This window comes from Rhinolophus ferrumequinum, chromosome 14 (assembly GCF_004115265.2).
Source record: "Rhinolophus ferrumequinum isolate MPI-CBG mRhiFer1 chromosome 14, mRhiFer1_v1.p, whole genome shotgun sequence".
In the NCBI taxonomy this organism is placed as follows: domain Eukaryota; kingdom Metazoa; phylum Chordata; class Mammalia; order Chiroptera; family Rhinolophidae; genus Rhinolophus; species Rhinolophus ferrumequinum.
This window is the reverse complement of record NC_046297.1, coordinates 55,667,673-55,680,046: the sequence shown is the minus strand read 5'-3', so window position 1 is coordinate 55,680,046 and position 12,374 is coordinate 55,667,673. Positions and strand designations below refer to the sequence as shown.

Sequence of the window (12,374 nt, the reverse complement as noted above, 5' to 3'; positions counted from 1 at the left end):
ATGATCAGTTGCCAACATGAAGTGGAAAACATTTTTAAAAGTCTACTTTCTTCTTACAGGACTCTAAGGGGAAGCCGCAAGCGCACAATGCGCGTGTGCAAAGGACTCTGTTGTGGGGAAAGAGGTGAGGCTGGCAAAGATGGGAGGCGGGGCCCTACGCCAGCTCTTTCTCCCAGCTCCGCCCCTCGAACGCCAGACTGCGCACGACGTCACGAATCGCTTGTACTTCCGCTTCCGATTACTCACGTTTCTCTCTCTTCCTGTCCGGCTGGAAAGATGGCGTCCCGCAAGGAAGGCACCGGCTCTGCTACCACCTCTTCCAGCTCCACTGCCGGCGCGGCAGGGAAGGGCAAAAGCAAAGGCGGGTCCGGAGATTCGGCCGTGAAGCAAGTGCAGATAGATGGCTTGGTGAGTGGGGTTCCGTCTCCTCCGGCCCACGTGGGAGCATAGTTCCCACGCCAGTCCCGCCTGAAGCGCTCCCCGGCAGCTTCTCCTCTAGGCTCGGTGAGGCTGGGCCAAAGTTGTCCGCTGAAACCCTCGTTTTTCATCTTCACTTTTGATCGGGAGACGCCACAGCCTTCTGTGCCATCTGACGGGGAAATAGAGGGAACAAGGCGAAGGGGGTGTGTGTGTGACAGATTCTTGGGGTCTTCTTTTGTGATGCTTGGCAGAGGGGATTTGGAGAAAGACGTCTCTGGAAGACGAGTAGGTGACGGAACTGTCGAGAAGGAACTAGGACTCTAGGGCTTTGGGGAGGGCAGAGGAAGGTAAACGAATGCTTCCCTGCTGGAGTATGACATCTGTAACTTCCCAAGGGGAGATTGACTTTGTAGTCACGTTTGAGCCTATCGTTCAGAGCTTTACCTGAAACAGCATAATTGGAGTAAACATCTGTTATGTTGGTTTCTTCTTTCCCCATCTGTGAATGTTGGAGTGCCTCAGGATTTGGGTTTAAGCCTCCTTCTATCTGGTCTCTGCTGGACATACCGTAACCAAGGACTGTAGTTAAAAGCACACCTCTGGAGCCACACTGCTTGGGTTTGAATCCCACCTCTAATTAGCTGAGTGACATTGGGCAAGTTAATGTCTTTATGCCTCATTTTCCTCATCCGAGTTGTTTTGAGGATTAAAATTGGCTGAACGTGTCAATAACTAGCACGATGTCTGGGACATAGTAGGTTTCCACTTCCGCTTAGCTGCTGCTGGTTTTTGTCGTAGTTATAGTAGTAGACTCTCTTTAAGGACCCTCCTGGTGGCTTTCCGTATTTATATTCTGAATTTATATTTCTTACCAGATTTGGTTGTTGAATGCCACTCTTGAATACCCAACTGCCTGCTTGACATCACTATTTGGATATCTTATAGGCTCCTCAAATTTAACGTGTCCGAAATAGAATTATTGACTTCTTCCCCTCACTCGTCTCTCCCGTTCATTGGTCCTACCTCAGTCTCTCCCACCTTAATAAATAGAACTACCATCTACCCATTTGAATAAGTCAGAAAACCTAGGCATTCACCTGCATTTATTCTTTTTTTTTACCCTCAACATCCAGTCTCAGCAAATCCTTGGGGTTTCACCTTCAAAATACATCAGAGTCGTCTGCTTCTCATCTGTGTGCCACCAACCATATCCACTTAAAAAATAAAATACAGACTTCTTGCCACAGTCTTCAAGGTCCTGCTACTCCTGTCTCTTTCTCCACACTCACCTCATACTTTCTAGGCTCCAGTCACAATGACCTTTCAGTTCTTTGTTTTCTCTGTCTGAAATAGTCTCTCAAATATTCCTTCCCTCTTGGTGGCTTCCTTTGATGCTGTAGGTCTCAGCTCAAATAACACCATCTCAAGAAAGGCTTTGCCTGACAACCTTGTTAGAAGTAGCCTCCCCCCGTCACTCTCCATCACACCGCCCTGTATTTCTTTCATTGCATTGTCCACTGTCTGTAATTGTCCTGTGTGTCTCCCCCACCAGAATGAGAGCTACTGAGGGCAGGCAGAGACTATGCTTTTGTTACCTGTAATTCCCAATACTGAGCCTGTTCACTGACATAGATAGGATAAATGAATGAATAAAAGATTACATTTTATTTTTGTACTGCTATTAGTTTATGTCCTGATGCTTTTCTTTGATCAATTATTTTAATGGTACCTTGGATTGTTGTCTTAGCCCTCTTCAGTCCATCCTTCATACTTTTATTAAAACATTGACTTAATGTGAAAGTTCACATCTTACTAACTTCCTTCCTGAAATGTTTTCAGTGATTTTGCATTGAGTTCAAGGCCCACCAAGATGTTGTCCTCCTTTTTGTGTTTAGGTTTATTTCCTAGTTTTTCCAGGCTTCCTAGGAACTGTGCATTCTAGCCACACACAACTATTTGGTAGACCTAATGTTTAACCTCATTTGTTCCTGGCACCTTGATAGTGGCCAAGACCAATTTTTCTTGTATTCTTGAACCTTTCCTACCTTTGGTCTTGTGTCATCATTTCCTCTATCTTTAGTATTACCTTTGTCAGGACTTTCCTATATTAAAATGTTCAACTCTGTCTCTTTTCTTGGCACTCTCTGTTCCATTCTTAATCCCCACTTTTTTTCCTCTTGAAGTCAGTGGTTACAAATCGTCTATATTGGTCGTCTTCCATTGTTTCTTTAATTCACTGCTATTAGAATCTGCCACCACCTATTTCCTAACTTAGTTTTTGAAAAGATCATTCATAACATTAGCAAAGTGTAAAAAAAAAAAGTCAAAAATATATCATTCATGCAAAGTAGTGTCTATAATACATAACTTCAATAATCACAATATAGCCAGTCACCTGCCATTTAGTTTGAGAAATAGAACATTACAAATATCTTTGAAGCCCCTTTCCCTGTTTCATCCTTTCCTCCCATCCCTTCTCCCCACCCTATTACTCTTCTGAGCTTTGTTTCAGTGGTTTCTTGGTTTTCTTTATAGCTTTACCAGTGTATTCCTAAACAACTTGTCTAGGTTTGCCTATTTATATTAATAAATATGAATTAAATCATAGTATGTTCTCCTGTGTCTTGAGTAATATGTATACATATACAGTAGTACTTCGGTTTTCGAACGTCTCCGTTGATGAACCTTTCGGTTTACGAACGCTGTAAATCTGGAAGTAAATGCTTCGGTTTTCTTGGAAGTCGAACATGTTACACAGCTTCCGCTGAGTGCAAGATCCCAAGGCCTAGCTGTCGGCTGTTTTCAAACATTTCTGAACTTGAACGGTCTTCCAGAATGGATTACGTTCGAAAACCGAGGTACCACTGTATCACACCATGGTTGAGATTGGTCCATTTTAGAGTGAGTAGTTGTAATTTATTTTCATTACAATATAGCATTTCATTGCATGAATATGTGTAATTTTCTTCATCTGACTGTTAATGGACAATTACATGGCTGTTTTCCTTGTGTGAAATTGTATCTCACAATCGTAACTAGTCCATTCTATTAGACTTGTCAGTGTGTCTTCTGCACCCTGTGCAGAGTCAGTGCCCAGTATATCCTTATAGAATGGAGGAGTGGATCTTCATTGTATGTAGTCAAATGGTCTCATCGTTCCTAGACAAGATCAAGCTAATTCTTCCTGTTGAACTTTTCATGTAAAGCCCGCTTTATTCCCTGAAACCAGTTTGACTCTTACGTTTCTTATTATACTTTTGATACTCAAAGTATGGTCCATGGACCAGTAAGACAAGCAGAATTGGCCTCCCTTGGTATCTTGTTAGAACCGTGGAAATACAGTGTCTCAGAATTCCAACCTGCTGTATCACATGATTTATAGCATATCATGTTAGAGAAGTACAGCTCTGCTCCACATTGATCTCTCCTTTCTCTGAACTTTTTATGATGACGTTTTGTATTGTTCATCTTGGCCTGTGATCATATACTGTTAATTAACACTTTACTGTTTATGTAGTTTTTCTCACTGAGGTGATCTGAAGGCTAAAGTGTAAAACATTTCTGCCTTCCAAAGTTCCACTGCTTAAAACCCATGGCCATCAAAATCTACTACTTTTACATTTTCTTTTCCCTTTATGTAAGAAAGTTACCTCCTCGTTTACAATTGTTAGCTACCTGATTTCTCCTTTATTCGAAGTAAGGTAGAGAGTGCTATTAATAAATGAAAAGGTCAGAGTTACATACACTTTTTTGTTATTCAGGTGTCCGCTCAGATGTCACCTCACAGGTACCTTCTGACTAATCTAAAGGGGCCCCATCAGTTCACTGACCCTTATATCATCTTGTTGGGCCCTTGATACTGTCTGAAGTTCTCTTGTTGTTGCTTGTTTGTGTTCTCACACTTAAATATCTACTATCCGAGAGGACCAATCAATATCAGGTTTGTTCACTTCAGTATTTGCAAGTGCCTAGAACAGTGACTGACACATGGAAAGCACTCATACTGTGAATGAATTATTATAATACAGTCCTGTGGTACAGAAATTTTCTTGAAAATGAATCATGAGGAAACATGGTTAGTAAAATGCTTTGTAGAAATTTATATAGTCTGTTGGTGAGAAAGGAGCACAGGAGTGAGGCTAGAAGACCAGTTAGATTCACATTTCTTCAGCCTTTTAGGTGTCAGTGTCTTATCTGTAGAAAAATCACTAGTGTTAATTGAACATCTACTATTGAGAAGATCCTGTGCAGGACGGTTTGGTTAGATTATGTCTGATCCTCACACCAGCTTTGAGGGTAGATTTATCTCTGCCCTACTTGCCTGATGATTATTTAGATGTAGTAATGAGAAAATGTTGGTGGAAGTGCTTTGTGAACTGAAAAGAATATTCAAATTTGTAAAGTGCTTATACTGGGCCATAACATGTATGACTATATATATATTTTTTGTGACACAATATGAAGTTAAAAGAGACTAGATAATAGTTTGTTAAACTCTATGAAATGGAAGCTCTCGTCTGAAATCCTAGTTTCAAGTGGAATATAGTTTGGCCTTTTATTTTAATATTTTAACAAAAAAATTGTATGACTCTTGGCTTCTTTCATTTTTCTGACTTCTTTGGAGAATCAGTTGCTTCACATGTGTGAATAGTTCAGCCAGATAACTTTAAATTCAAGCATGCAAAACTTTTACATTTCAGTCATTTTAATTATAAATCTTCCTGAAGTGTGTTTATTACATCAATTTCTGCCTCTTTAGTCAGAGAATATTGAACACAATTTAACCATGTTTTGATGACTTAGTATTATTAAGAACATAATTTATTGCCACATGCTGGACAAGAGTCTCAAGAATCCCTTGGTATTTATGTGTTTATTTGTATAATAAAGGTCCCCTGTCTTTGAATTTTAGGTGCTTTGAGTGTAATTTATCTTTGTATCAAGTTGACTGCCTTTTATTTTTGTTGTCAAATTTATCTGTCTTTTCCCCCCTTGATTTCCAGCTTTACATTTAGTATGAATGAGAAACCATATAAGCAATCTTGTTAGCATTATTTATAGCATGAGACTAAGTAGACTCTGAATGAAGATTAAATTAAGTATGCAGTCTGACATTTTAACCATTTAGTTATATTTTGTTGCTTTGGCAAGTAAGATGTTATTGCTTAAATGATAGCTTTCTAAAGTAGATAAAAACATTTGACATACATTATTGTATTTTAGGAGCTCCAGAAGCTGATAAAACCACCATTGGCTAGATTATACAACATGATTCAGTCACTCATAGAAACTGAACAGCTTTTCAAGGACATAAAGCGAATATATGCTAGAGCTTGCGCTCAGATTGTATCTTGCCATTCTCGATTCATTCTGCTTTCTATTATTGTAAAGACTTTATACATTGTCCCTAAACATAAGAACTTTATACATACACGCTGCTTTATACATTGTAATGCTCAATAGATGTTAGCTCTTATTATTTGTCAGGTGCTGTTTGAAGTACTTTATATATATTACAGCACTGAAGCCATATGATAACTCTTTGATGTAGGAACCAGTATTATCCCCACTTTACAAATGAGGAAACTCAGGTAAATATAGATTATGTGACCTGATGAATGTCAGGCTAGGGGGAAATAGTAGTAAAGATGTTCACAAAATAATCCAGTGCTCCTTCCTCAAGCATCTGGAAGTGTGATTCCCCAAATTTAGGGCTCTTCCAGATTTATAACTTTAAAATATATGAGAAAGCTAATGTATCAGAACCTTTGTGTTTAATAATTTGTCATATTCTAGGAGAAAATTTATAATGAAAAGAGGTCAATTTAGTAAATACTCTCAAGTTTGGAAAAAGGCAACCTTTAGCTTGTGGGTCACACAGGTTAAGATATTGGGGAAGCAACGCTGAAGAAAATAGGGTGTATATTAAGGAAAGTTAGGAGAAGCGCTGGTAGGTATTCCTGTGGAAAGTAGTTTCACCTGCCGCCTTCACTACATACACCTAAGTCCATCTGACTTTCCATCTCAGGATGCATCCACGATTTGGATAACCCTGCACATATTCTGGGCATTGTTCCTTTCCCTTAAGGTCAGAGGGTTTATTTGCTGTTTAAAAGAATTTTCCTGACAGTGCTTCCTGTGTTTACAGCATATACAGTGATGACAAGCTGTATTAATGTTTCTTGTAGCTTCTTGGTATAATTTAAGGAGTCCAGCATACATGGTATTTCTCATGGAGGAGATGATTTAATAAACCAATTAGCATTTCTGGGCTTTAGTTTCTTCTGCTTTAATATGAGGATGATGCATGGCCTTATTATTGTAATAAATAGAAGCTTAATCGGTATAATTTCTTAATGATGTTTAAACATTGTCGATAACAGTTTTAGTAGTTGGTATGGATTTTGATATTTTATGTTAGTTACAGTGGAGTTTCAAACTGCTTGACCAAGTAAATGGAATATAGTAAAAAATTTTAACTTTAGTTGTCGCAGTATATCTGGCCTGGAGGAAACGCCATACGTTACTCCTCAAGTGCCTATTCTGACATTAACCAGTGGTTCCACAGTAAGTGTAGATTACACTACTTCCTGTTTGTTACCTTTTGCTGTCTTGTCACTCGCTTTCTACTAGTTCCTATAAAATTATAAATTCTGATCTTCTGCTTAATACCGAGTGTTTCATGAGTTTGGCTGAGCGGCTACAGGTATTTTAAGTCTTGGCAGCATTTTCCTGGACTTTTACCTCAGTCCTAGCCCCGGCGTTGGGGATAAAAGCCTCTGAAGAGTGTTAGGCTTTGGAGAGGGATTTTGCCAGTTATTATTTTTGTGGTCAGATTGTCTCACTTTTGTTTTATCAGCTCTTAGACAGTTTCTCAGATGAAAGCTTCTGATTTCGGCACTCAAGAAAACTTAGTTGCATTTGCTTTTCGTTTGGAAATTCGTTTATAATTTTGTTTTTGTAAAATGTCATTTAAAATATAGTACTTGGATGTTTCATTTGGCAATGTATGACAAAGTATACTTAAACTCAAAATAGCTTTATTTTTCCCTGTAAGCCACTATTTATAGAAGATCATTCTATAAAATGGTTGTATCCTGTAAAGATTAGATTTAATAGCAAAGTACAGTGTAATTTACATATCCATCTATTTGATGGGAAACTATTGTTTCATCAAAACTGAAAGGGCTGAAATGGAGACTGGTGTATGCCAGAGTAGTATTCTGTATTTGTGTTGATATTGGTACCACGCCCAAGCATACAAGAAAAAAACCGATTCAGCAAAATAGTGGTAACTCAGTATTAACTTAGACAACACATAAAACTTCTTTACCCTTCAAGTCTGAATATCAGCTGTATTTTGGCATAAAACTTTAAGATTTCATTTTCCCCCAAATAGTCACAGACATTCATTGTATCTTGATACTTAATAGATTTTTCCCCCTCAGCACCTTTACCTTCTGTCGCTGTCCCCAATTAGTTTCACTTAATGTAAGTAGCAAATGTCTATGTATAGGACAGTAGTACGATGCTAAAATATATATAAAATGAATTTTTTAAAAACAAAATACATTTAAGAAAAGTTTGGTGAAGTCACACACACAAAAAAACCCACAAGGAAAATTAGTCAGTTTATAAACTCATAACCTGAGGGCGGGTAGCACCATTAAGATTTTGGGCTCTGCTTTGGTACTGTTTTTCCTCTAGTTAGTAAATACCTACAGTTGAAGTGATTCAGTTAAAGGTTATGCACGTTCTTAAGCTTTTTAAGCATGTTGCCGAATTGCTCTCTAGAATAGTTGTGGCGTACAGTTTACTTTGCCACCGACAGAGTATTGGAGTGCTATTTCTTGGCACCATTGCCAACTAAAGTTAGGATTTTTAAACACCTTAGTCTTTATTTTTAAAATTAAGTGTGTGTGTTAGTATGCTTGTTACAGCAATCCAGTAAACATTTCCTCTCCCCTAGTGATACACCATCTGCCCAGGTCACCCAGGCTTTCGGAATCATCCTGGATTGTTGGGTTTCCCTTGGATTTGCTTAAGATCACTTACTTAGTTTTTGAGTTTACAACTGTTTTCTGAACTATTGGGCAAGCCTCATGCGACTGACTGGTATTACAGATTCCATTTTGTACTTGACCATCACACACGGTGTTGCTGACAAATCATCGTAAATGACAGCTGTAGTCCCAGAATGCAAACACCCTTTGGGAAATCCCTGGTACACAAAATAAAATCAAACTTTATAGCCTGACTTTTAAGATCTTTACTTTTTTTTTTTTTAAGATCTTTACTTTTTGGTTTTAGCCTCCAAATGAGGGCTTGTAGCCTTTAAAACAGTTAAAAGCACAAATTTTTCCTTTTGGACAGAAGAAAACCCATGTTTTATATTTTGTGCAGAAATGCATAATCTTCAGTTTTGTTCCTAAGGACCTTTCTGGGGAGGGGAAGAATTTCTCCCCACCCTGCTTTAGTTCGTACAGCTGGACTAATAATAAAACAATAACATCGACACAAGACTAGATCAACAGGAGAAAAAACAATTTAATATGTGTGCACGAGAGAATCACAATATGATGCTTAGAGCATACGATGAGGCTTAAACGATTGAACCAGGAACCTTTTAATGTTATTTAGACAGAGAAACAATAATTGTGAAGAACTGACAGGATAAAAAAGTGCTAGTTAGAAAGATATCTATGCAAGGTTGGGATATTCATTAGTGGAGAATCTAAATGTGGTTTGGGCTTGGGGAGTAAATTAATAAAATGTTATATAAGCTTTTTGGCTCTGAATCTCTTAGCACTCGTGATAAAGGGTCTCTCTCAGCCCTCCTGGAGTAGGGAGGGCACCTTTCACAGGGGAGGTTTATTTTCTACACTCAAAGTGACAGGAAGGGTCAGGATGCCCTCCTGGCATGGGCTGCTTGTCAAGTAACCTTAATTCAAAGTAATCCATATGCCATTGTGGCATATTTTGGGGTGGCCTGTCTCAGGCCCCACAGCCTCGTCGGGTGAGAGATGGTGAGTGATCAAACACCTTCTCTCGGAATTAGTGTAGTGTACTTTTTATACTGGGACAACTGAAGCCCTTTAAATTTATTAAACCTATTTATTTAAACTCAACCATTACACTGGGTACACATGGTACACAAATCAAAAGGCAAAAAAGAAATAGGTGGTGAAAAGAAACTCTCACTTTCATCTCTGTCTTCAACCACCCTCTTCCCAGAGGCTATCATGGTGACTCTTCTTTGTTTCTTTCTGGATCTATTTTAGCAAGCGCTGCCTCCTGTTCAGGAAGCAGAGACAAACCTTAATTGAAGCACCTAAAATCACCTAAAGGCTTTCTACTTATATAGTGGTCCATGCTCCTGAATTTAATGAACGTAATGTGGTAGGAAGTAGACATAATAGTTTTGAAATACTTTTGTTTTGTATGAGAGAGGAAATGAATTTTGTCCCAGCTAAGCCTTTTTTATCACTCATTTTACATTAGGAAAATTACCTTCCAGCTACACATGGGAACATTTGCAGGTTGTTTATATATGTTGAGTTGGTAAAGTAAAAACTTAATGTTATAAATTAAAAATTGTTATCAGGTAACATTTAATTATAATTATACGTTTGTACTTTTTATTACATCATTGTACTTTCTCATGACTAATTTTTTATGAGAGCAGTGCTATTCTGTTGAATTTCTTGAGGCTACATTGCCCTTCTTCCCCTTTTTCCAACAATTAGTTGATTTGACTTTAAAATCGTGGCCAGTGAGCGTTAGATCCAAGAGAATAAGAATGAAATACACTCTTTCAACTGAAATATTGTAAAAGTGATATTGATTAAGTGTATTGGAGAATTGTAACTAATCCCATATGTGTCAGGAGCAAAATACCTTTTTCTCCCCCCTATTGAAGTTACTTAAATTTCTTTGACATCAAAACTTAACAGCAATGATTTAAATCCTATGTATTATTTGACTCAGCCAGTTATGAAATGGAACCCCTATCCCACTTGAGCTATAAAATGTGTTAAATTTAAGAGTAATGCTGCTTTCTGGTATTTGAATTTACATTTTGGCAATAACTACCTTCTTTGTTCAGTGTTAGAAGAAATGATCTAGGCTTAACCAAATAAGAAAACTGCCAAGTTCACAGATCAGTCATTGAAAGATGCCAGAATTAAATGAAAGTCTAGATATTGACTTTACAGAACATGCTAAGGGGAGATTCTGTGGCATTACAGTTTCTTTGAGACTAAAATTCTTCTACAATAATAGCTGTTCTTTGACGGTGATTGATGTGAGAAATTCAGGCTGTGGACCTTACCTCCCAGAAACTACAAAACTGGAATAAAGCCTGCTAGGAATCATGAATCCTGCCTGGCCTCTTCCCCCACTGGCCAGCAACTGGTATAGTCTGGGCTTTGCCTTTTTATTTCACACTTGAAGAAACTCTTGAAGTGGATCTAGTCTTTATTTTTAGCAAGGATAATCATGTTTTTAAGGCAGCTTGCATACATATATACATACAAACACACAAATACACAAATATTTTGAATAAATCAGTTTAACCTCACTTTTGACTTTTTAATACGGATTTTAAAAATCTTGTCCTGAAACAAGATTTTGTATTGGTTGTTTATATTATAGATGGCTCTAGGTCCAGATGACTGATAAGTTGTAACAAAAATGTAAGTTTGCTGCTGTCAGGTAGATTTTTAATAAGTTATATTTACATCTTACTAGACTGAAAAACACCTCTGAGGAATAGGTGCTGAACATTCTGGGGAGACAAGTCTCAGTGCCACGAGGGTACCTGGCATATTCTAGTCACACGTGAGGGTACCTGGCATATTCTAGTCACACGTGAAATACTGGACAGATGGATGGATGAGTGAATGAGATTAGGTGAAACGTTTGTTGTAGTAATAGTATTTGTAACAGTAGCTAATGTTCACTGAGGATTTAATCGGCACTGCACTGCACTGCGCGCTAGGTACTGTGGGTAGATGACTTTTTAATTCTTGCAGCCATGCCAAGACATAGGTACTGACTGATTTATCTCCGCAGGAGATACCGTGGGTGGGGCTGGATAGATAAGGTAACTTGCCTACGGCCACAGAAGTGCACTCAAACTTTCTTTTGGATTCTAGTGCCCCGCCTCTCAGCAACTGCTGTATGATTTTTCTGGTGGTACAGACCAGAGATTCACATTTGTGTATGTACTCATAATAATTAATTTTACGTTTCTACTAGTTACCTCTCTCACTGGAACATTATTTGTTTCACAAAGAAGGAAAGACTAGTTCTAGATTGTGTTCTAGACAATAAATGGAAAATAGCAAATCAAGGTTTGAGGTAGGCTCATGCACTGGGTAAATTATTCACTGTTTTACCTCTTACAGAGCTCGCAATTCAAAGTGGGATCCTGCTGCTGAAACGAGTTTGTTTTTACCCCTTTAAAAATACAATGTTCAGAATGGAATCACCACACAGTAGTGGTCTGCTCCAGTCTAGGGGTACGCCTCTCCTGTCCTGTAGAAGCATTAGGGGTGGCGGAGGAAATGGGGCTGGAGAGCCACACAGGTTGGTACTCGCATCGATTGAGATAATGTTGTATTTTGAGAGACTGTCTCTCAGTGACATATGTTAAGAAGTGTTTGGTTATAACAGCTGAAATGTTCAACTTCTGGAGTTGGAGAGAACTGTCTATCTGCTTAGTGTTACAGGTTCTGTAGACCGGTGCTACCCAAAGCGTGGGGTCTGGTTCCTGCACTGTTTACTGGTCTGCCCGAGAGAAGCACGAGATGGAGAGTGTTTAGAGACTTGGGTATTGCTGTGATAGCCAAGCGTGGGATCTCTGGGCTTGTATTTTCTGTGCCTTTAAAATTTTTTCACTTTTCTAGTAAGTAGTTTTTATTTTTTTGTTAAGATATCGGTCTGCAATGGAC

The 12,374-nt window shown here is 38.5% G+C and overlaps 1 protein-coding gene across 1 annotated transcript in view; it reads left to right on the top strand.

Annotated features, from left to right (window-relative positions):
- Positions 1 to 241: 241 nt before the first annotated feature.
- The window catches only part of EIF3H (eukaryotic translation initiation factor 3 subunit H), a 90,116-nt gene continuing 77,983 nt past the window's right edge, over positions 242 to 12,374 (top strand). Inside the window, exon 1 of the mRNA XM_033126946.1 lies at positions 242 to 408. Within this exon, the coding sequence (XP_032982837.1) occupies positions 277 to 408 (132 nt within the window). The 5' untranslated portion in view covers positions 242 to 276. The remainder of the gene's footprint in view (positions 409 to 12,374) is intronic.